Source organism: Megachile rotundata, chromosome 6, assembly GCF_050947335.1.
Source record: "Megachile rotundata isolate GNS110a chromosome 6, iyMegRotu1, whole genome shotgun sequence".
Lineage (NCBI taxonomy): Eukaryota > Metazoa > Arthropoda > Insecta > Hymenoptera > Megachilidae > Megachile > Megachile rotundata.
In genome coordinates this window covers 18426043-18450143 of record NC_134988.1, presented here as the reverse complement: position 1 = coordinate 18450143, position 24101 = coordinate 18426043, and the positions used below count along the sequence as shown (strand labels likewise).

The 24101-nt window shown below is 37.8% G+C and overlaps 3 protein-coding genes across 21 annotated transcripts in view; 2 read left to right on the top strand and 1 right to left on the bottom strand.

Moving 5' to 3' along the window:
• Positions 1-22962, bottom strand: part of Piezo (piezo type mechanosensitive ion channel component) — a 27048-nt gene extending 4086 nt beyond the window's left edge. The window contains exons 1-27 of one of the 16 annotated variants that reach the window (XM_076532704.1): positions 22848-22962; positions 15542-15634; positions 13065-13280; positions 12617-12849; positions 12119-12550; positions 11591-11743; positions 10839-10886; positions 10230-10341; positions 10060-10169; positions 9718-9978; positions 9300-9626; positions 8906-9198; positions 8703-8836; positions 8495-8637; positions 8247-8423; positions 7663-8179; positions 7487-7582; positions 6966-7408; positions 6482-6887; positions 4916-4978; positions 4286-4431; positions 3370-3546; positions 1695-2012; positions 1545-1621; positions 1136-1213; positions 689-769; positions 50-326 (exon numbers count right to left, since the gene is read on the bottom strand). In XM_076532704.1, the coding sequence (XP_076388819.1) occupies positions 50-326; positions 689-769; positions 1136-1213; positions 1545-1621; positions 1695-2012; positions 3370-3546; positions 4286-4431; positions 4916-4978; positions 6482-6887; positions 6966-7408; positions 7487-7582; positions 7663-8179; positions 8247-8423; positions 8495-8637; positions 8703-8836; positions 8906-9198; positions 9300-9626; positions 9718-9978; positions 10060-10169; positions 10230-10341; positions 10839-10886; positions 11591-11743; positions 12119-12550; positions 12617-12849; positions 13065-13280; positions 15542-15605 (5382 nt within the window). In that variant the 5' untranslated portion in view covers positions 15606-15634; positions 22848-22962. Of the gene's footprint in view, positions 1-49; positions 327-688; positions 770-1135; positions 1214-1544; positions 1622-1694; positions 2013-2425; positions 2459-3369; positions 3547-4285; positions 4432-4915; positions 4979-6481; positions 6888-6965; positions 7409-7486; positions 7583-7662; positions 8180-8246; positions 8424-8494; positions 8638-8702; positions 8837-8905; positions 9199-9299; positions 9627-9717; positions 9979-10059; positions 10170-10229; positions 10342-10838; positions 10887-11590; positions 11744-12118; positions 12551-12616; positions 12850-13064; positions 13281-15541; positions 15635-20320; positions 20680-22847 lie in introns of those variants that run through there. The other 15 variants (XM_076532703.1, XM_076532705.1, XM_076532706.1 and 12 more) reach the window with 15 other exon arrangements.
• Positions 21187-21991, top strand: Sdhaf3 (Succinate dehydrogenase assembly factor 3). The gene is made up of 2 exons (XM_003704269.3): positions 21187-21506; positions 21688-21991. Exons 1-2 carry the CDS (start codon positions 21330-21332, stop codon positions 21862-21864), a joined length of 354 nt encoding a protein of 117 aa, XP_003704317.2. The 5' UTR covers positions 21187-21329; the 3' UTR covers positions 21865-21991.
• On the top strand, positions 22158-24101 carry LOC100875299 (acyl-coenzyme A diphosphatase NUDT19). 4 transcript variants are annotated; one of them, XM_012287363.2, is made up of 6 exons: positions 22158-22292; positions 22416-22517; positions 22779-23121; positions 23197-23432; positions 23506-23664; positions 23721-24101. In XM_012287363.2, the coding sequence occupies exons 2-6, from the start codon at positions 22434-22436 to the stop codon at positions 23997-23999; spliced, it is 1101 nt and encodes a 366-aa protein (XP_012142753.1). In that variant the 5' UTR covers positions 22158-22292; positions 22416-22433; the 3' UTR covers positions 24000-24101. The 4 variants fall into 4 exon arrangements, with proteins under 4 accessions (XP_012142753.1, XP_076388836.1, XP_012142754.1 ...); XM_076532721.1 differs by having other exon boundaries at positions 22204-22326; XM_012287364.2 differs by having other exon boundaries at positions 22204-22517; positions 22785-23121.

The window sequence follows — 24101 nt, the reverse complement described above, 5'->3', positions numbered from 1 at the left end:
AATTATTTAATGTAAAAAGTAATTAATTCATTAATGAATCCTGTCTTACCTCGGTGTATGCGATCAAAGTTACCCAAAATGTCTTCGATGGTCGTGGGATTGTAAGTGAACCCCAGCAAAACACCATCAGCGGCAAGGGTGTGGATAAAACCGACGCATTTTTGATTTGATGAAGAAACACCATAAAGTAGCATAGCAGACTCGAGTGGGCCAAAATGCCAAACCATATGGACGCCAATAATTGTATTATCGGTGGTTGGTCGACCTCCGATAATTCCCCTGCTTCGTCGTCGTGTTGAACGGGTGACATTTCAGAGAAGAGCGTGCTGTGATCACGATAATTTGCATTAATTATATCAAACAATTCGGTGAAAGGATTTTTCAAACACGAACTCGCAGAAGAAAGAATGAAATTTTATACAGTATAGAATTGTCTTTCTTTTACGAAAAATCAATATAAAAAGCACATTGAAAGCTCGAGAACCTGTGAATAGAGTGAAATGAATGCAAGTTTTTTCTTCGAAAAATGTAAAAGGTCGTCAATTATACAGCATGGAAGCATCGGAGATAAATGAAAAATAGAACGATCGAAACAACTGATAGGTTGTGTACAAAAATTGGCGTGCAAAAAGTGCGATCAACGATTAAGTGAAAACTAATTATTGATTTTTAGAAAGTTCTTCGATACCTGGAGGAGGACATATCCAATCCTCGCTCCAAACTCGGCGCCAGAATTCGGATCTGAGGAACAGTCAGCGAGCTTCTTTTCCTACCAAAAACAATGTCTTTCTCGTTCTACGTCTACTTGAGATAGATGCAGGCAGAATTTAAAAAAAAGAGGCCGGATTGAAGTAAAATTTACAAATTCACTAGGTTCAAACAGTACGATTGGATTTGAAGTTCACGAATACAGTTAGTGGAATTGATAACTACCACCATGTGATACCAACTGATGAAAACCACTTAAAGCATTAATCTTTTTAATGTTTCCCACACGATTGCCACAGAACCGCGGGATTTTAGGAGATAGAAAATTAAAGCGATCTGAAAACCCACTCTTTGTTGCACATGGTATTCTAAAAGGGTTCTATGGTCAAACAAAGAGAAAAGTTGAAGCATTTTTAGAAAATCTTACCTCTCCTCCTGTGTTCGAGGTTGACTAGGACCCTCGCCAGCATCGAAACATTCCTCGGTAATTCCATTAGTCGAGGATCTGTCAGACCGAGTACATTTACTACTCTACCTTCTACTAAACGATTTCTGTGCTAAATAGCATGGTCAAGTAGAAACTACTACTTCATATAAGGACTTTAAACGTTTCTATCGAGGACCGACTACTTTGAACAAGCACATCGCTACTGAAGCTTCATAACTATGTATAAAATACAGTCAAAATTGAATGTACAATCTTAACATGAACTGAATTCTCTAACACACCTACTAAATCCTTTTGATAAATACTTTTGGTAACATATCTTATGTAGCTAAGCGTCTACGAACAGATAATCGAAAAAGCTAAGATCATTCATTGTATGAAATCTTACCTCTTCTTCAATAATGGTATCGGCTGCCACATTTGATTTATACCTAATCTCGTTCCCATTCGAAAATCTGGCTTTGCCTGAAGAGAAAATAAGGATTAAATGAAATAAATTTCTGAGATGCCTAACTTTCACCGATTAATCGTGCTGTACCTTTAATAGTTTCTTTTCTTTCGCTAGAACCTTGCGAATATATCTATAGTCCCTTGAAAATCTATTCAAATATCTGGTCATCGAAGTTAATGTGCTGTTAATCATCACCAAAAGGAATTTAAGGTACGTGACAAACGACACTTTCTTCTCCTCCTCCTCCTCCTCTTCTTCCTCTTCTTCCTTCCTTTTTGGTTCGTCGACCTTATCTTCTCCGTACTCATCGTCAGAGGGTTGGGATGTTTTCTCAGCATCTGCCATTGACGTATCCTTTTCTTCGGTTTCAATGTCAGCCGATGTAAGACTTGTTTTGTCACCGCCCTGATTCAGACGATACATCATCGTTCGCATCATTATTTTTTAATCCGTGGGAGAATTTTTTGGTACGTGGAACTTGAAGACAATCATGCCATTAGTCAATAAATAAAAATATGATAACTGTATCTAAAATTAACTTTTTAATATCAGTGTCAGAATATTTTATTTCTCGGATTCTTTTTATCATAAGACTACAGTACCAGAGGGCACTGAAAAAACGGGTAGATGGGACGTGATCCATTTTTCGATGGCATTTTGCCCGATTCAAGTTCTGCGCATTCAGAATTTTCTGCTCGGCATTGAACAGATTATTGTATAATGTTACATAATTACAAAGCGTGAGATTACAGGTGCTAAAGTCGCTGTAACATAATGAAAACAAATTAAGCCAAAGTATCGAGCGGCAGATTACGTACACCAACGACGAGGAGCCTCGCTGTCAGCTGCGACTACAACATTGAAAAAAGGAACGAAAGAAATAAAGAGTTAATAGAAATACAAAAAAAGGAAAGAATAGAAATAAATCGACGTAAATGAAACGCCACCTCTTCCAATGTCTTGTTTTTTTTACAAAGCTGATGGCGAGAATAGTAAAAGAAGAGTTTACGTTCGATTGTAAGCGCTGCGATATCTAGCGAGAGTGTTTGTCAAATAAAATTAATCTTGTTTCTGCTGTTCGTGTTGCCGTGTTTCGTGTAATCAATTATTGTGTTAAACGTGTTAAAACTTGCGTGAGTGTTGCGTAGCTCGCTATTAAAATCATTTAAAACGAAAAAAAGAACGAAAAAAGAAGACACATTTCGAGTATCCTCGATATTAACGATAGGTACGACAAGATGAAATAAAAAAAGACCAAAGACGAACGATATAAACAAAAAAAATGATGAAATGGAGTTATAACGAAAGCTAATGTGAAACAAGTAGTGAACTACTGAATCGACGACGTATTAGAGACAATGAGATTACAGGGAGAGAAATTTTTGATAAAAAAACAAATTTCAAGGAGAACGTAAATGAAATGTACGATATTCAAGACGAAAACGTGACTACTATCACTTTAATTACTTCGAAAATTATAACAGTCGGAAGAATATTTTCCAAACAAAAAGTAGACAAATATCGAATGGTCCATGGAGTAATTTTTTCCCATATCTCAAATGCTTCGTACAGCATATTTTTTTATTTGAAAAATACGGTTCAAACTTTTATGGTTTTCGAAATAAGGGACATGATAGTAGTTAACTAATTCACCCTGTATAAAAGTAAAAATGACGAAGGATAAAATGGTGTTGGGCAGGTGTATGAAAGTGAGCCTTTGTAGCAGTGACATGCAGCCTTTTTTTTAAGGGGAGGGTCTCACATCGGTGGCCACTGCTGTGTCGGTCTCGGAACGTGCACTTAGGTACGACATAGACGATTTCTTCCTTGTCAAAGGTACACTACGACGACGAAGTCTCAGCGCGTCCTTTTCAGTCCCTCCGTACATGGCAACGTGCGTCGCAATCTCAATGTCTGTCTTAATCAGCGTGTGCATCAGCTGCAAGTTGGAGTAGACTCTTTAGTCTTTGACGTTGTCAATTATTACGGGACACGTGTTGCCTTCTCGCGTTCGTTGTCTGACGACACTCCTCGACGGGCCAGGGGGTGAAGAATACGCGAATAATATGGGGTTGAGGGGTGGGCATGGGGGTATATGGTTGGGGTAACAGATGTAAATTAATGGCAGAGTTTGTAGCACACACGGAAAATGAAAATAAATGTTTAAAAGAAAAGGGAAAATAAAGAAACAAAACATCACTGATCACACGATATGAGAAGTGTCAACGTTTGGCTGTGATCTTGGCTGGTGATCCAGCTGATAGGTAATGGATAATAATCGAGCTTCGCGTGAATTCCGAGTTAACTAAAAGTTAACTTAAATACGAAACAAATTGAAATTAAAATAAATCAAAAGAAGTCAACCTTCGGCCGTGGTCTTGGTTGTTGATTCAGCTGACTGACAGTCGCCAATAATCGAGCTTCGCGTGAGTTACAAATTAACTCGTAATTACCCGAACTAACTGAACGAGGTAAAGTTTAACTGACAGATTCAGAATCGATAGAGTCGCAAACTCGCAAAATTTTTCAGCGGATCAAGCGCTTCGATTGGGATTAGTCAAAATCTTGTTTCAAATTGGAAATTTCGTAGCAGACAAACCAGAAATTCATATAGTAATATTCCAAATTACAACATTTCATTTTCTTGTGGCATCTCACCGATGAAAAGGGTGACGTACCTCGGAGATGGTCATCCTTCGACTACGCCTCTCTTGTTCGCGGCGACGTTCTTGCTCTTTCTTCTCGGATTCGGTGTCGGGAATAAGATCAGTCACATCATCGTCGTCCAAGTCATCGAACATGTAGTAATCACCGGATCTGATGGCTAATCAAAAAAGAGAATGCTTTTCTCAACGTCTGAAGAATTTTGAACGCCACCGGTCACGCTATTAGTGTGCCAAAGCCATGCACGACAAAAATTATTTAACAAATCCATGGTGCTCGAAGAAGACGATATTCCAACAAATTCACTCTGGTTAGAAGACGACACACATCTATCAAATCTATAGAAATCGTTAGTATCATCACGCAACACACGTAACACTAATGCATTTTAGATAAAGATTAGTGGCATATTTGCCACTTTGTTAGGTAAGATGTTAAGTTTCAAGTAATACCATCACCATACATATACGCACACATTCACGCACACTCGTGCGAGCACGCACTCGTACACATGTACACATACATATAAAAATGACATAAAGCGTGAAAGTCTGTAAAAGCAAAAGGATCAATTGTTAATTAGGACGTCAGTTCGTGGAGTTAAAGCCCAGACAAACTGCGAAGAATGGATAATGTTCATTTACCCTCTTTGTTGGTATTTGGAGCGCGAACTCTGTACAATGGCCTTGTCCCTGGATAGAGAGTATCTAACGGAATGAAAAAAACAGAAACGATAGATAGATAAAGAAAACTGAAAACGAAATATCATCTGCGCGTACGACTCGATCTATTTTACAACAATATACATCTATATATAGTATATTACATGTCGAACATCTTGAAGTCCACGATCAGCAGGATTAACAGAGTAGACGATCTGTGAAGTAAATAAACGGATTTTTGGATCTCCGTCGTGTTTTCCTATAAAATAAGTAAATTTGATTATGATAATGGCAGAGGATGGTTGCCCAAGGTAGGATAGAACATAATCATCGATCGAGAATAACCAAAATATATGCGAAGTTATGTTCAACTATTTACAACTATCTATCCAAAAGATCACATCTAACGAATTCGACGAAAGCATATTAAGAAATACAGAGAGATTTAAAGTACAGAAATCTTGAACGAAATTCATCGATGATACTAAAGAAAATCTATGAAGAGCGATATCCAAGTTTTTACAGAAGAATTTTATAAGAACTTTCAACGCGATCAAAAGAAGAGGATACGAAACGGAAAAGACATGGGTGCGTCATAGATGATCTAGATTAATCTAGAAGGTGCAGGAGCGGAAGCGTATGTACAGGACATCGTAGCAGATCGATGACGACGATCTTGTTCCCGTTGTGTCGTTACATGTGTGATGAGATTGCGGGGAACGCGAGGTGGTCGAGACGATCGACTGTCGTGGTGTCTGCAGCCCGTTCATCCATGGTGGACCGATGAAGCTGGACTGACGGCGATGTCTGATCGACGAGGTCAACGATCGATCCGGCGGTCCTCGATCGTACGGCGGAGGAGAGAATACCGGAAACGTCTCGTCCGGCGATGGTCCACGTGGATTCAGCTCGCTACTCGGTGGAGAACCGAAAGAAATACGAGTGGGCTCGAGATAACCCTCGAGGCTTACTGTCATCACCGCGGAATTTGGAGTGGGCGCCTGCAACAGTGACGCAGCTCGTGGCGTCAACGGAGGTGGCTCCTCCTCGTCTTCGTCGATCGGCGTTTGATAACCTTGAGGAGGCGTATGACCGGAGACGCACGAACTTACGCTGGAAGACTTCGCCAAAGGCGCCTCCCCTTCTTTTTTTCGATTGCATTAAATATAGAGATTCTTGGTTAGCCTGTGAGATATCTAATGGTGTAGGTGAGTCACGACTTAGGTGTTGTAGGATAGAGGGTGTAGGATCAACCCTTTTACTGTGGACTTATGAAGTCGCTTGCTACTTAGAGCAGGAATTATTGGAAGCCGAGAAATTAGTTTCAAAAAGTAATTGTCTATCAGAATGTCCTATAAGTTGGATTCGTTAAAAAACAAAATTTTTAAATGGAAAATGTGCCTGTATCTCAAAGATTCCCATAGACAACACTGCTCAAAAGGATTCAGGGGACCAAGTAGACATTCAGGACTACACAAATCAGTTAATCAACCAGATTGTTCCATTACCTAGAGAAGAAATAAATTAGAAGATCAGGACAGTCCTTACCAACTTTGTGCGTCTGGGGTTCTCTGTAACTGGGTCCTTGTATCTTTCTCTGATTGGCTTTGATCTTGTCCATCTTAAACTTCAACTTTTGTAGCACGTTCTTTTCCACGTTGTCCTGGATCTCGATGCGTTTCTGGTGCAGCTCTTCGAGCAACTCAGCTCCTCGGGAAGCCAACACGCTCATGGCTTTCGTTTCATCCACTATGTGGAAGAAATAGTAACTCTTAAAGAGTCGTTTCTGCAGTAGCAGAAAGCCAAAGCACAGGCCGTCCCAGACCATGCCTATGTCTTCGCGAGGTACTTCGCATTCTGCTTTTCCCAACTCGAGATCACTGGTAGAACTTCGGAATTTTCTTAGACAGCTAATGCCGAATAACTGAATGACTGGACATGCTGAAGTCTTCAACTGAAACATCAAATTTTCACTATTCGACGTTGTACTTTTATGATTATCAACGTATTATTTAATCGATCAACAGCTTACCTCCGTTGTCAGCACACAACCTATACCTTGAAGCAAGGCTTTCAAGAAGATAACGGTAACGTTGTATCCAATCAGAAGATTCCACCATTTTAAAATCGTCTTGACTGGTCTCAAATAAAAGTCGCTTCCTTGCCAGAGGAACACGAACGCTCCGATCAAGTAACCCAACGAGAACAGGTTGGTTCTCTCGGTTCCAGCCAAGAACATGATCGACAAGGTAACCCACATAAGACTCATCATCACGCCTCGTTTCACGATGTCCAACCACGAATGAATGTGGGACACGTAATCTTTCACAGGATTTACGAAATTCGGTTTCTCCATGTTATTGTACACGGAATAATTGTGACCTGCTGGAAATTCTACGCCAGACGCTGCGCTTCGTTGTTCGATTTTGAAAACGAGGCTCTGTCTGACGATCATCATCAACAGAATGAAGTCACCTGGAACAGGATCAGTAATCAATACTCGTCGTGTCATCAAATGGATCGAAGCAACATCTTCGAACAAGGTAATCTTACATATTAGTTTTCTGGGATTCGGTGGGAAATCTGGATCAGGGAAATACATCCACTCTTGTAGCCTCCTCAATATTTTCGAATCACCCCATGGATAATCTGAAAAAGAATAGTTTCGTTCGTTTCATGGCGTGCATATTTCAATATGTTAATTGTTATTATCATGGACATTTAATGACCTATACAAAGCCAGGAAGGCAGCGACACGACCAGAGAATACTGAATAGGTAAAAGGATTATAGCGAAAATCTTGAAGAATGGCCAAATCTTCGAGATAGTTCTTCTTTTCAAGGAAAAGAACAGCAACAACCATATACTATATAGAACCGAATAAAAGTCGAGTCTTGTTCCAATCAAAGCCACGATTCCTATCAGACACATTTCTACGCCAAACTTGTAGAATCCGTAATTGAACAGGAACTTTATGCATTCTGGCAGTCCTTTATCAGCGTCTGCTCTAGTGATCGATGGGAACATGACTTGTGGCGTGTCCAGAGGTTCACCACGTTCTTGTCGATGGAAGCACTGTCGAATTCTGATGATTTTTCTCACGGTGGTCACTACTATGATTCCTATATAGCCTTTCAGTAGTTCTGCGAGATGTCCTGGCTCTGCTTTCTTTATACCAAACCATTCGGCTATGTTGTATACTGTGTTGTTGCTGGCGTATGGCTGTTGAAATTCATCTATGTTTTTCTGAAATGGTATCGATAGCAATTTTGGTTATTTCAGGTCTTTTCTTTTGGATTAATTTTTATCTTACCGTGCAATTAACGTTCCAATTGTTATGATCGATGTACTGAATCTGATAAAGCATCTTTACAACCATTAAGAGAGCAATGATCGCTGCGATCGTGTTAACGGTGCATATTTGAACGTTCCGTCTAGAATTGATCATAATAACCACTATCACGACGAACACTATATTAATGGCACAAACCTGTGAAGTGCAATTTAAATATAACACGTTAAGAGTACAAAATTTAGTAATTAAATCGATCAATAACTCACATCGTTCACGCAAAGTAGTATCACAGAGATGAAAACAATCTTCTGCATATGAATTTCAAGGAACAGCCACGTGTAATTGTAGAAGTTCACCAAATGGCCGACTATTTTGCGAAATAACGCTACTCTTTCCAATTTGGACATTCCTGAATGCACAGCATAGTTAATATTTTCGATGGAAAATTAACTTTTGCGAAGTTTGTTAACTTACGTTTCAATTGTCGCAAGCTGTATTTGGTTTCGTTTGTCTCCTCGCTAATAAAAATGTCTGCAGGTATATTTGGTACTATGTCCAAGGTCGGAGAGTGGCCAAGACTGGATCGTCTGACAGGACTACTCCGGTATCTACGATTGTTAATCACACGTGTTATCGAGTCATTAATCCAGATTAAGTGACATCGCCAACCTACTGACCCGAATCTTTCGATATTTGTCACTTCCAAGAAGTCTTTGTGAAAATAATGAATCTGAAGAACGGTGATGATGACGAAGAAGGTCGGTGTTAACAGTCTAACGAAAAGATCTTTGGTCGCGTATTTCTCTAAACCGATGTCCATCTGCAGGTCTTCGTCTATGCGCAAATAGCTCCAATATTCTGGGAAATTGTCGAATTGATAAGTGTAGACGAGGATCAACATGATCACGGAGTATCCGATGACTGTGAGCCAGAACGAGTACATCATCTTCCTCCATACTGTCCAGGATATCTAGAATTAAAAAATAGTTATGGAACAAACGTTTCGTAGTCGCAGCGAACATTCGACGATCTCTTTCGACAATTATGAGTTCGCTGTCTCGTTTAATGTACCTGGAATGTAATGACTAGAACCAAGAAGAGAGACATGTAAACGATCCTGAAGACGGTCATACGTTCGCCAGTGATTCCGCAGATAAATAGCATAATGGCTACTACAGCGATCCAAAACTTGGTCAGCAACTTTTTCAGAAGAATACCAACATCTTTCATGAATTTGCTTTTAATCTCAGGCGCTTCCTGGTGCATGGCAGTGGTGGCTGTCGAAACGGAAACATGTAACGGAGCTACCATGTCTCTCAACGCTGAAGAACGCCTTTGTCTGGTTCTCTCAGCGGTATACTGTCTCATCGTAATCCAAAACATCGATATGAACACACACTACAAAAGATTTGTTAGAGATACAATTAGTTCTAATGTAACCCTTTAAACTGAGGGGTCGAAAGATTTAGAAATGTAAATTATTATTTACTTTAACCACTAAATGCCAATGACTTTCGGTCTTGCTGAAACCGATTTCTGATATTTTAACTCCATTTATTTGTGTCGGTAACTCTTCCTCGGTCAAATCCATACTATAAATGTACTGTCCCAGAAGAAGAAGCATCGCGTAAAAAACGATAAAGGGAGAGCATTTCATCATGGAAGCTCGTTTGTTAGGCACCATCCAAAGGACCAAAGCCCATAATAACAAAGCAAATGTTGTCCAACTGTGATACATTATGCTCCAAGTCTGGTCAATCGAGTGATTCAATGAGTAAACTTGATATTTTTTAGTAGAATTCGATGATGTCAGTGTTTTATTATTTCTTACCATCATTATGATATTAGTGGCGATGTAAGATGAATTGATGATCAATTGGAAAATCGAATATACAGCCATGATGATGTGTTCGATGATCCCAGATTGTTCATCAGGAGCAGCTGTAGTTTATTTTATTAATTATGCTTTGATTCTTATGCTCGATTTGATGGCATACGAACCTTCGCTAAGACTTTGCAGCTGAATACTGTCATCCTGATGACCGTCTTGAACGATGACGCTTCCGGTTGAATCTTGCAACAGTCCCGTTCTTCCGGATCCAAACCTCATCAACTACCGAATAAAAGCGAAAATAATGACCTCTGTCTACCTCTAAAAGATCTTATTTCTACAAAGAACTATAGTACTTTTCATGATGGAATTTTAATTTTCGATAATTATCTATTTTCTAAAATAAAATTCTCTTCTCGTTAAGCATACACGTGCAAGCTAAAAGAGAGTAAAATGATATCACCATCACCGTTAATTAAAGTAGTGCGATTCTTAAAGTGTAAGAGATCCAAGTGCGAACGTAACGTGCGATGAGTGCACGAAAAATAAAAAAGATAAAAAAGATATTAACCCTTTCGTTGCGCTCGAGAGCGTTAAAATAACTATCAAAGAAATTGTGTATCGAATTCGAACAACTTATGATTGTCGCGTAATAGTTGTCGCAACGAAATGGTTAAATGCGTTTGTTTGAAATACATAAGAGTAACATCGACACGGAACTAGTGAATAAGAGTGATTGCTGTGATAATGAAACGTGCAAACTTAATCATTATACGTACGGGTGTGCGCTCGTCGACAGGTAGGGACGACGAATTAACGATCGGCTTCTAAAACAATGGCAAACTAAACATAGCGGCATCCAAACGGAAAAGAGTTTTTTTTTTGCTCAGCGTTAAAGAACAACCGCAAATCTGGAAGGCGACAGCAAATAAAAAACGACGGAAGTCGTCTGACGGGCAATAAGCATTGGCATAACTATTTTTAATTATTGACTGGCCCACTTCACGTAACGCGAGGAATATACAGTGTAAGATAGTTACAAATTTTCAAATTTTTATACTTCCACATACCCAATTTCCCAAATTTTCAAATACTTCCATTTCGAAATTTCGGAATTTTCCAGTCCCGAAATTTCGATATTTTCCAAAGCTATTTAATCATGCCGAGAGCAAAGTTTTAGTACCGTTAATAAAGCTAGAGAACCTTATTCGCACCGAACAAGAATTCTAGTTACGCCAATGAGAATGGGTCGATTAAACAATAAAGAAATAATCTTGATAACCATTACCATTCTTCTATATACAAAATTAAAGGTGTAATCGTAATTGCATTCCATTAAAAGACCATTGCAATATAAAAGACGGAACTGAATAGGAAAAATTTACAATGGAAATGGTGCATACTTCGATGAACAACGTTTCGAATCGATCGAGGAATTGTTTCTACAAGGAAAGGCAAAGATAGAAGCGTGACTAGGAGAGAAGAATCTTTGTCGGGAATATTTGGATCATGCAGGTCGAAGAATCCTTACGCGGGCCTTTCGACGGGCAGATTGCCATCTCTGAGAAGGTGTCCTTCTTCTGATGGAAACGTGTCTAGACAATGGAGTGTCCAGGTTCTCCAGTTTGCCGCTTAAACGTTTCACTTTCTTTGCCTGGAACGCCTCGTTAGTAAAAGCAACGTTCTTCAAAACGGAGAATACAGTGTTATCGGATAAAGACTGGGATCGGTTGAAAAGTTAGTCAAGACATCGTGGAAGCACGGTTATTCGTGTTAATTGTTCTCCTTAACCGTAAGGAATAATTAATTGAATAACAGGCGAAGAGGCACGCAATCTGAGAAGATAGAACGATTCAGATTCAAGCTTTTAACAAATTTAAATGTTACATTGCTTATCGGTAGTTTCCAAGTCACCCCAAATATTCAAACATCTTTTTAGCGAAACACTATGACAGTAATTAATTAGTCGATTAATACTTTGAAATTTAACAAAAAGATTTTCTCCGTTAATTCCACTTTCGATTAATGAAAAACGGATCGATGCAACCAACGAACTCACCGGTTTTTTGCTCAGGAATTGAGATTGCAAAGCCAAAACGTAGTAGAGCCAAAACAGTCGCAAACAGTAGCCGTAAACCAACCAATCAGCATTTTCAGCGTATTCCACGTTTCTCGGATCGCTGCAATTCGTCCGATAGATCGCGGTCAGAGCAAAATAACGTTGCCAGGTCCTATTCAAAGGGATCAATTCTTGAGGCAGTTGATTCTGATAAGTGAGCAGGGTCAGTAGATGAAGGATTACGACGGCCATCATGATCCTGCAAAGTACAGCGAATCCTTTCCGAAGCTCTTTATTACACGCCCACCAAGTAGCTGCTCCTAGGAAGACGAGGAAGTAACAACCACCTTCCACGGATGGTTTCAAGGATGCTGTGATGCAAAATGACGCCAGGACCACGTAGGTTCCGATACGCCCCAGAAAATTGATGATCTGGAGAGAGAAATTCGCGTTCGCTTCGTGTTTCGAAATTTAGATTTTCGTGTTTAGTACAAATACCTTTGCCGTGCTGTCCTCGGTCTTTTTCGAAGCAACAGCACCCCGATGCAACGATGCATCGTCTTCTACGTTGGTGACCGACTTTTGAGATAGGGAACGACATATAAAATACATTGCTATACTAGTAGGTAAAACAATTAGCTCTGGGGTCAGCCAAAAAAGGACCTCCCAAGCTGACGCGCTATCTAGCCTCACGAAACCTATGTGTCTGAAGATCACTTCCATCAGTTCGCCTAAAAATCATTCAAGTACGTCGGAAACGGAGAAATTATATTTTAACGAAGTTACAGTGACTCGTTCGGGACTGACATATCTTTGCATAGAACGATAAATAACAAATTTGTATCCTCGAAGAGAGATGTTTTTGATCTAAAAAAAAGTTCAAGAATGTGTGCGAAGAAGCGTGGGAGTCACTGTAATTCATTAGATTTGTTCGTGATTTACATACAGTTTTGAAGAAAATGTCCGTAAGTTGGCAACGCCAGCAAAACTATGTGAAAGGTGAATTGACTGGTGGCTGTGAGAAAAGATAGGCCGATGCAGGTCTTCAAATAATGTCCCGTATGGCCAGCCATTGTCTTTGCGTTTGGTACAGGGACATGGGGCGAATATAGCATCAGAGCAAAATAAACTAGGGACAGTCCCACGGGCCGCCATACCGTACCTGTTTAACCCAATAATCAAGTAATAAGTGTTGGACTCTCGATAAACTTGATAAACTTAAATTATTAATTTAACTCTTTTTAACTTTTGCACTCTATAGTAGATAATGGAAAGAATGGTTTTTTAACAATGATCTACGATACAAAACCGACATTTCGCGACATTTTCTAAACGACACTCGTCACGCGAAGAAATGCATTTCATTCCGACGATATGAAACAGGGACTGGATAAAAGAATGACAATTTTCTTGCCCGTTGAAAAGGTCAGTTTCAGCCTGGGGAGTTCGCAGATGAAACTTAGGTGTATTGACATTTCAATCTTCCGTTTAGATACACGAATAAAATAATAACGCTGAAGAATACACGAGGGTCATTCAGTTACTAAAAAGGCAAACAGTTGTACTTCAAAAACTTTGCGACACTTTCTGAAGCACGAGATGGTCTTTTTATCATAGATTAAAACTACAAATTTCAGCACTATTAGTGTTTAAATAGTCTCTATTAAATGATGAAATATAAAGAATCAATGAATGATAATGTCTGAAAAACATTGAGTGATTCTCCGATGACATCACTATATTGAAATAGCAACTCGTAATCGAGTAACGACCTTACGTTGCTGTTGATCCTATTGAAAGCGAATGAATCGTGTGAAACTGGAAAGAGAGTATCAGTTTCAAGGTAAAGGAAAAATTAACTCCTTTCTCCCGTTCCAACACCGACACAAGATCGGAATAAAAATTTATCTAATGATGACACGTCAAGTTTGAGTGTCTATCTGTTGACCATTCTATTACCACGCGTAGTTTAATATTCTTATTAATTATCGGAGTGTTATCAACGGTGGCACATATGCTACATCGGTCCACGATGCGTCATAATAAATGTATCGTAAATAACGTTTCTACGTCGTTTTCGACAAATACCAGCTTATTTTCTCGAATTAGAAAAATATCTCGTTGATGACACCCGACAGAGTTTCACCGTTGGTGGTGATTCGGAAAAGGAACAAATTTTTGTTGTGAACAAGTATCATGCAGCGGTCTAAGAATACGGATGACGTAAGCAATGCGTTTCCCACGTTGTTAAAAGGAAAAACGAGCATTTGTAAAAGTGACTCGCGGTTCGACCAGCATATGTATATATAAATTTGAGGAAATGTCGCAAAATTCCAACGTCGAGACGGTGTCGTTCCTATTTGTAAGGCGTCGTCTATAATTAGAGAGATAGGGCATCGTTTTCGTTCGAAAATTGTCCGAATTTTGTCCAGCGACTGAATTGCTTTATAACCACGAGTAATTCTTTTATTGTGCACGGTAGTTTCAAGAATTCGTACTGATCTTGTGACCGCAATCGGCGTGAAAAAAAAGAACAGGGAAGAAATGACTATGTCGGTGTTTAGTGTAACGCTGTTATCGCTCGTATTATCATCTTGCACAAGCTGGACAATGTAATTAACCGTCCACAGTTTCTATAATTAACGATGCTTCGTGAAAAAAGAATACAGGACGCATTTCAACAAACCACGTGTACGTAAAAATAATACGAATTTAATTATCTACGATTGTACGTAATTATCTTGTATTACCTTTCTCCCTTTTTAACTTAAAGCACTGAAAGAGAACGGTACTTCGAGCGCAACAGAAGACAGAAATAATGAAATAATTCATGAATTGTTCTGGAACTCGAGAAACGAACACTTGAATACCGCTGGCAACTAGTCAAACTTTTGGGTGGTGTTCACTAGGAAGAGAAAATAGTAAACAGTGTGCAGTCTGCGAATAGAAGAGCGGTTTTTATAGTATCAGAATGTGAGCCGACACGAAATGAAACAAACTTCGAACGGGAATTATGTTAAGAGTACTAATTACATCCACGTATCAATATAAATTTAGTAAAGTGGATAGCTTACTGTGGTCACTTTACGCGTGAAAAGTTAAGACTTTATAATAAATTCAATAATAATATTTTCGACTCATTTTTAAGTACGTTAATAAGTATTCTTCTATCGTAACATGGCGTAACATTTCCTGAAAGCTTATCGTGACAAATGGGGCACGCTTATATTATCTATTCTAAACACGCTGCATAAAATAATTAAGGGGAGTTGATGACGAAAGACACAATTAAGCATCCTATTACGGAAAATCGATTGATAAAAAATTTTACAGAAAACGGATACAACATTGTTGGCACTGCTTCTTAGATACGCCGATGCATTGGTTCAGATCCATCGATTTATAATTAGATATTGCACTCACATCCTGCTAAGACAAGTGGCAGAATAACCCTGAGAAGGGCCACGTTCAGCCAATACTTCGGCATGCCTCGATCTTCTGGGACGACGTTTCACCCTGAAACACAAAGAAAATGAGACGGTTAAAAGGGACCGTTCGTAAAATTATCCACCGTGTACGTTGTCAACATCTCGAGATTTTGCAACGGCAATGTCAGCTCTACTGGAATCAATACGACACTGCCGCAGTCGGATACCTTTAACCTCGTTTTGTCCAACACGCGCCACCCGTTTTATTCTTACATTCTGCTTTCGCTTTTTATGACTGCCCTATCGATGCATATGAGAATTTTCGAGAATGTTCTACTTTAATTTATCTTCGCTGTCTTTCGAAAAATGTTGAAAATTAACAAAAGATTTGATAAACCATTTTACATAAAATATCCTCATTATGCACGTTACGGTGAACAGCTGTAAGAGAATTCTTGGAACACATTCAGTTAGCTAAAATGTTTCCGCCTTTGATAGTGCGATGATCTCCGTGGATCTCTGTAGACTACGATAGCAGGGGAGAGTCACTAGTTGCGAGTGAAAATTTGCCCGAAGCTGGCGATATAACGAACTGTGTTGCTACTCGAATACTATCCTTTATGCTCCCCCTTTATCATTTCACGTTTGAGCCAAATACAAGGGTGGGTCGTATCACAGAACCAGGGGCTGAAAGAAACGCTTGCATGTATATTCACGATCAAAGAACAAAAGCAGAGAAATACTTGAAATTACCCGACAACATGGTTCTAAGAACAAGTGGAGCTTTTATCAGTTTCGGTAAAAAGAGGCGCACCCAGCTTAATTATCGAACAATTACACACGGCTATACGTATCGAGTAAGGTGCGTCTACCAATTTTCATGAACATGTTTCATCATTATCTGTTAACATGATATCAAATAACGAAGCATAAGAGAAAGAACAATCGATGGTCATAACGATAACATCGCATTATCGATCTTCGACACGAGATCATTTACCGGCGAGAAATTCGCAAAAATAGCCAGACACGGTTTTTTTTATTGCCTTTATGAGTTTACTATTATCTTCAAACGTTACAGCCGATGAATGTACACGCACGGTTTTATCGTTCGACACTTACAAAGAAATGCGGCCGAAGAATTTAGTGGTGTCATAAAGAGAAGGTTAAAGCGCTCTTCTATACTGATAGATGCATAAAATGGAAATTATATTTTAGGGTTAATGATCATAATGCAACACATCATAAGCAACTTTTACGAAATAATGACGCCTTAACTGCTCTAAGGCGGTTACTAGTGACCAACGACCTGATATTTTTACCATCGAGTGAATGAAATAAAAGTACTAAAAAAAGTTTTCTGTCTGATTAGATTAGATTTAAGGCTTCGGTACTCAATGACCCCGCGGCAGTCACCGTTAATTACGCGAACGTAGCAAGTGGGTGGCGTTGACAGTCGTAGTAGAAGCGGACATGCGTAGTCAGACACGTTAAAACATTTATTACTAAAATTATTAAACGAACGACAGGATTCGGATAAACAATTGAAACACTATTTTTATACTTCCAGTCAGAAAGCAGAAGCAGGAACGTAACAAACTTCCGGTTACACGAAGAGGAAAGATTAGAATTTTTTCACGGCGAGTTACCTTGGTTCACGCACAGTTGGTTCGAGGAAACGCGATATCAAAAGAATAGTTAACGTGCAATTCGTTTTTAACTCGATCCATTAGAGAATTTTTCGCGTTTGTCGGTGTATCGTCTTATCGAGGCCTACGGAAAAGGTGGAGTAATGTCCCCTTTTGATAAATAGCAGGCTGACAACAGAATACACGATCGATGACACGCGTGCCTAACTATGTATCGGTGAAACCAGATAAAAAATCATCGCGAACTATTACAAATTTTAAATATACTCTCTTCGATTATAGTTCTCGCGTTGATCGCAAACTTCTGCGAACGTAAATTCTATTTATAGAAAAGAAACGATGTTAATTGATGTTCTATATTTTACCGAAAAGGGTTAACGATAATCGAGAGGAAAGAGGCGAGGAACAGGTAAATAACGTTTCAAAGGTGGTGTATATGAAATTCAAGAACTCGCGATGTTTTGAAGCCTATGCAAACGATACTTGTGAGTCGCTTTGCATTAAGTCCATTTACTTAACTTAAGTAACCCGGTACGTGAAGCTGCATTTCAATCGACCACGTGTCGTCTTGCGCTTACCAGACCGGTTCAAGAAATATATTACTCGAATCAAATAACAGGGACACTTGTTTTTAATTGCTCTTCTTTTCGACAATCCATACGATTACGTTTCGTTCGTCGATCCTTCGACGCTGTCCGATTTATGTTCCGCTAATAACGACCGTGTTAAACGCTTCAAAATGTTACAATAATCGTGAAAAAGTTTGATTAGAGAAATGAGTTCTTTTGCATTAATCTATTAGAGTTATTGTTACTATGTTTTATTCTATTCCTGCTATTTCCATTGGCAGTGGTTGCAGAAATGAATCATCACCTTATCTATTGTTAGTTGACAAACAGATAACAACCTGATGCGTGGCTATAACAGGTGACTAAGGACAGTGTATAGAACATACTGTCCATAGAAAATTCTTCGATACTTCCTCTTTGTTTCAATTTCATTAGTTGGAAACTGTGAGCAACATGACTTCCAACACTGAATTAGCAGTCGTCAGCGTTGTCTATGAATCGATACCAATGACAGAGACATTGTGGAATCTCGATAATTTTAGCCTTCACCGTTCTGGAAACTCAATCGTGTAAACCTCATGTACAAACTTGCACATACATATGTACTAGACTGAATCGTTACTCAATGAACGTTCAATTTACGGTGTGATTGATTCTCTGCACCTCCACAGCAATCTATCGGCTATTACGCATTAATATGACTATTAACAAGTTAATTACCAAGGTGGGAATTTGTAGAGCAAGTCGTAATCTAACGCGCGAAAATTCAAGTGAACCGAAAGTGAATCATATAGGGACTCATAAACATTACTTTTTCATTAAATTTCGTTTGAGTAACAAGAATTAGCATCACCTTGTTACTGCAAAATATACGCTTGGCGATTATACAACATTTTATTACAAAACAGAACACAAGCACACGAAGGATATTAAATTCTCGTGTGCGAGTGAACCGGTACTAGTCAACACAACAAGTCGACGCGCACAAATGAAGTTGATGAAATATAATTACTTTTATTACCTCACGAGGATCACGCTTTGATTGTCATCCAGTACCTTCTATTAAATTAATCGAATACAAGGAAATGTGTACACATTGCGTGTACCATGTGCGTAAGGGATGCGTGTCACACGCAACCCGAAAATGGTTTGATTAAGGGTGTGCACGGGGTTTATTACGCATTTTCAGGTTGACATGTCGATTAAATGTTTTATCTAGAACGCATACAATTATTTTGTATAAAGTAAGTATAGGAGAACCTGAATTTTTGTAAAAATGAATTGTTTGTTATGTCAGCCAAAGTCAACACTGCAATTATTTCCTCTTTTTTCGTTTCGAAGCACGACAACTTTAATCAATTCGTAGTGAGTAAATATGCAAACATATCGTATTTATGATAGGGAATGTATTATCACCTATTGCGTTGAGGTCTCATGCATATTCGTAAATGACACATGATTCTTTGGTTCCCAACTTCGACTCGTTACATGTGTAAATGAACAATCGATCAAAATGGTTGTTTTCAGATAAATTAAAAATTTAATACGTGGTCATAAAAAGAACCTTCAATATGTATTTCAAATAAAGTCAAAATTCGTACAAGATATTTTGGTAATGTCTGTTGTTAAAGCTTTCTTGTCAAAGAAATCGTAAACTTCACGAAATGTCAGCGATTTTACGAGCGACTCGTATTCTTCCGCCTCTCGCGTAGAACCAAACTAGTTTCCGGGTCACGAAAATCGTGACGATACGAATTTCAAGAAAATAGAGCGGAGGAATTAGGACGAACGGATTTAAAAGATTTTCTAAAATTTTAACATAAAGAAAGTATTTGAAGAATGTTGAACGATTGATATTCTCCTCTCGCGATTCGAGATCCGTTAACTATAACAGTGCTCTTACATGCACTTAATAATGTTCCGATAATTGAACTGTGATGTTCTTCTCAGAAATTTTACGGAAACCTTTAAATTTACTTAAGATTATGATATAGTATGTACGTAATATTATCAACGTTATCCGAGAAAATCCTACTGATTACCAAATATTATTCACGTGTAATCAAAGATCAAAGTGTAAGCAACTTATTGTAAAAAAAATTGATCAAACAAAATATTTATCTATTAAATCTTATTTTATTATTTATAATGCATTTTGAACTTAACACGGTGACTGCCGCAGTGGAAGGGGGCATGTGTGGCACGGCATGATACGACTATGATGACTATTAGTGACCGGCCGCTATTAGTAATGTAATATTGAAGCTCTTAAAAAGTTTCTTTTATTGATGATTCGATTACATTACATATACAATGCAAACTCTCTGCGATACATTTATCTTCTTCTATCGAATTAATGCACCAAGGGTTGCAGTAAAACCTGTACAAGATAAAACAATAACAAGCTAATAATCAGACTGTAATTCAGAATTCTTCTTTTCTTCTAAATCATACGTAAACGATTTAAGCTGCCAAGGGTTAAAGGGTCAGACGTATACTATCTCTTTTTCGGACGAAGTCAGCCGACTAGAGGAGCAACGATAAAAAGAAGCTCACCTTGAATGAAATAACTGTGTCTGTATTTCAAAGCATCCCTCCCGAACAATTCTCTCCCAGCTGTCTTCGACTCGATCGAACCTTGAGGAGAGCAACATGCGCCTCCCGGCTTGAACACGCGCGAAATCTCGCTGTCACCGCTCCGTCTGCCACTTTCACTGAATCGTGAGCAGTTTTTCGTTTCTGCTTTCGATTCGATTTTGTTCAACACGTAACACCGAGTGAAAATATCGTTGATCGGTGAATCATATGATTCATAAACCGCCTACGAGACGTTTACCACGATAAATCGTGGCGCGTCCGTTCGTACTGACACCGATACACTGCACGCTCCGAGCGGCGACTAACATCGGCTGAACAACACCCGCGTCGAACAACCGGCCACCTTTTTACGCCCGTTTCTGGCATCGATGATCCGCGCTTGCGTGCATTCTACGTCATTGCCAGTGCCGTAACAAAAATGGTGAAAATCACGATTAAAATGTGATTTTCTACGCTTGAACACGCGCTTGATCATGTTGCGAGAAAGGACTCATTCACCGCTGGTTAATTCCGAATAAATTTCATATCATACAGGTTTATGTATTCCATACCCTGTCAACTAAAATTTATGTCATGGAAAATTAAATTACATGTTGGATAATGCAATGATTTAAATTTATGAATTCTGCAAAAGGTTACCTATACAATGGCTGCGTGAACATAAATATACGTTCTTGAAATTGAAACGAATATCGCGTTGCATATTCATTATAGAAATATAAACACATTTATACCGGTATTCGAGTTATGTAAATGTAATTATTTTTATCGCATATTATATGATCATAAGAGTACATATGTCAAAGATTACAAATGGATGTACAAATACGTATAAAAACTAGTGTTGATTTCTAACGATACGTATCCCATTTAATTTGATATTTAAATTATCGTATCGTAAAATGTATTAGATAAAAATCATTATTTGATATGTATATATATTGTACATACTTTTAATAAAGAAATTATGACTACTTTCTCTCATGTACAACGTGTTAGAATATTGTACAAAACAATTTTGAGGTTACATCGCGGATTACCGGCTGAAGTTCAACCTTTAGGAAATAGTTATGTTCGAGACGAATTTAAAAGACATAAGAACTGTGATGAGGCTACAGCATCGACCTTTCTAAATGAATGGACAGTAAGTACTTGATTTTATACATTTTATTAGAACTTGTCTTCTGAAAATTTAGGTTAGTTTTCAGTTGGCATGTATATTAGACTAAACCTAAGAAATACAACATAAAGACATAATTTTCTTTTCTGCATTTAAATTTTAATATTACTAAATTGAATTACGAACATTGTTTATTTTATTGCAGGAGTATGCAATAATGCTTACTAAGCAACTTGGATTGAAAGGACCTCATATGTCAAAACCATTAGGTAAAAATTTAAAACCAGAAGATCTGGATAAGTTTAGAGATGAACAAGTGTATCAGTTGTATGAATTGTTGAATGCAGCAACTGATAAAGAGAAAAATGAAAAAGATACATGACATAACCTTTGCAACATGTCTGATATAGTTCCTAAAATGTATGATATGACATATTGTATTGTATCATTCACATAATTTATTAGTGTAATAACTGTAATTGTGTATATAAAATGTCCATAACATTTTACTCCTGAACAGATCATTGATCCATAAGATTGTACATAACATATTACAAAATATTATATAAAACAGTCACACGTGTATTTAATAAAAAATGTATATATATAATTAAAAATTTTCTTTCATTTACTGATAAGAAAACCTGTTGAACCTGTATTATATAATAGTATTTTAAAACACTGGTACTGTAAAATGCAAAATATGTAATTCATACATAACAAAACTCGAAAGATATCGATAATCGTTCGCTCGTTAAATATAATTTCATAGTAAATTATATGAATCGTATTGCGTAGTTGTACATTTAGGTAGGTAAAAAACCATGTATCGCAATTTAGTCAGGTTAGAAACAGTGGAATCATAACCTTAATGTTTACTATATATACGAAACCAACTTAAAAATTTTAAAATATTATTTTAACCTAAACCAGTTTCTTCGATATCAAAACATGAAAGCTTGGAAAGAATCTGCTAGTTTAATCTTAGCAGCGCGTCATACACAAAAATATATTCGTCCTTCTTTACCCTCAAACGTAAGTATTATACATTATACTCGCTTATGCTTTTTATTTAAGATGAATGTATCAAAATATCTTATAGACATTTGCAATTGTTCATAGTAAACTAACGTAACCATTTAATTACATTTAAAATTAGTGGATAGCGTTGCTATTAATATAATCGAAGCCTATACATTACAACCTAAAAAACGCGCGAAAATTTAAACTCTGTAATTGAAAACCATTCAGTTCTTTTATCAGACAGCTGGGGAGAGTTTTAAAAATAACATATAGTTTCAGTATGACTACAATTTGTTGTGCTTAAAACGACATCAGAATTCGAAATTTATGCCAAGTACTTACGTGTTCCCTGGTGGCGTGGTGCATCCGTCGGACGCTGATTTGAAATGGCACAATCTTTTCTCCGCCTTTGGTTTCGATGTTAACAGTTTCTCGTCCTTAACACCAAACACGAGCGTGCGTCCTTCAATTTTCAAATCAAGACCAAACGAATTGCCAAAAGAAATATCATTGCGTATCACCGCAATTCGTGAAACTTTCGAAGAATGCGGTGTATTAATTTGCAAGCAATCAAAGGAAAGTACCGATAATTTTGGTTGGGCACAACACGTTAAGAGTAATTTGAATAATTGTTTAATACTTCTATCTTTTAATACAACGTAACATCATTAAACGTGTACATTTTACTTAGTTTCTGAAAACGAATTGGGCAGATGGCAAACGAAAGTACACAACGATGCAACAGAGTTTTATTCATTGTGCGAAAACTTCAATTGTTACCCGGATTTATGGGCTCTTTACGAATGGAGCAATTGGCTGACACCAACTTATTATACCGGAAGACGTTTTGATACCGTTTTTTATTTGGCCTGCTTACCAAACAATGTAAATTCTGCTATAGAAGCAACGGAAATAGAGGATTCAAAAGTAAAATTTGTTTGTATCAATGTATCACTTGGGTGATCTTGTGCGTATCATTAACATCTTACACGTTATTTAGTGGGATCAGCCAGGTGGTTACATATTTTCTAATTCAGATATTGTACTGCCACCTCCGCAACAATACGAAATTGCTAGGATTGCGAAATTTGAAAGTATAGACAATTTATTAGATTTCGCGATTGATCGTAGCAAAATGGGAGTGCTATTGAATCTACCGGTATGTATTTTAAAATATGCCTATAAGTATGTTTTGATTCTAAATAATTTAATTAGGTAAAGGTGGAACTGCAGGATGGAAAGGTACATGTTCTGCCAGGAGATTCAATGTATCCCAGCAAAGTTAATTTAGTTGACGAGCAAGTTATCGACAGGAGGAATATCACTATTCGCGAATTTCGAGATATGTCAGCTGTAAAAAATAGAATGGAATTTTTCAACCTTCAAGTGACAGAATTGTTCGTTCAAAATTTTGATAGCATCGATGGTCATTTGTCTCCTATACAATTAAGAAATGTCTACGTGACTTCCCTAAATAAAAAGTCTACTTCTTAATTTATCTTTGTAGCAATATACAATGTTTTTTGAAGGGGAAATCTTGTGCATTTTTAATGTTTATTTTATGTCCTTATTGCGTAAATAAAATTTTATTATGTA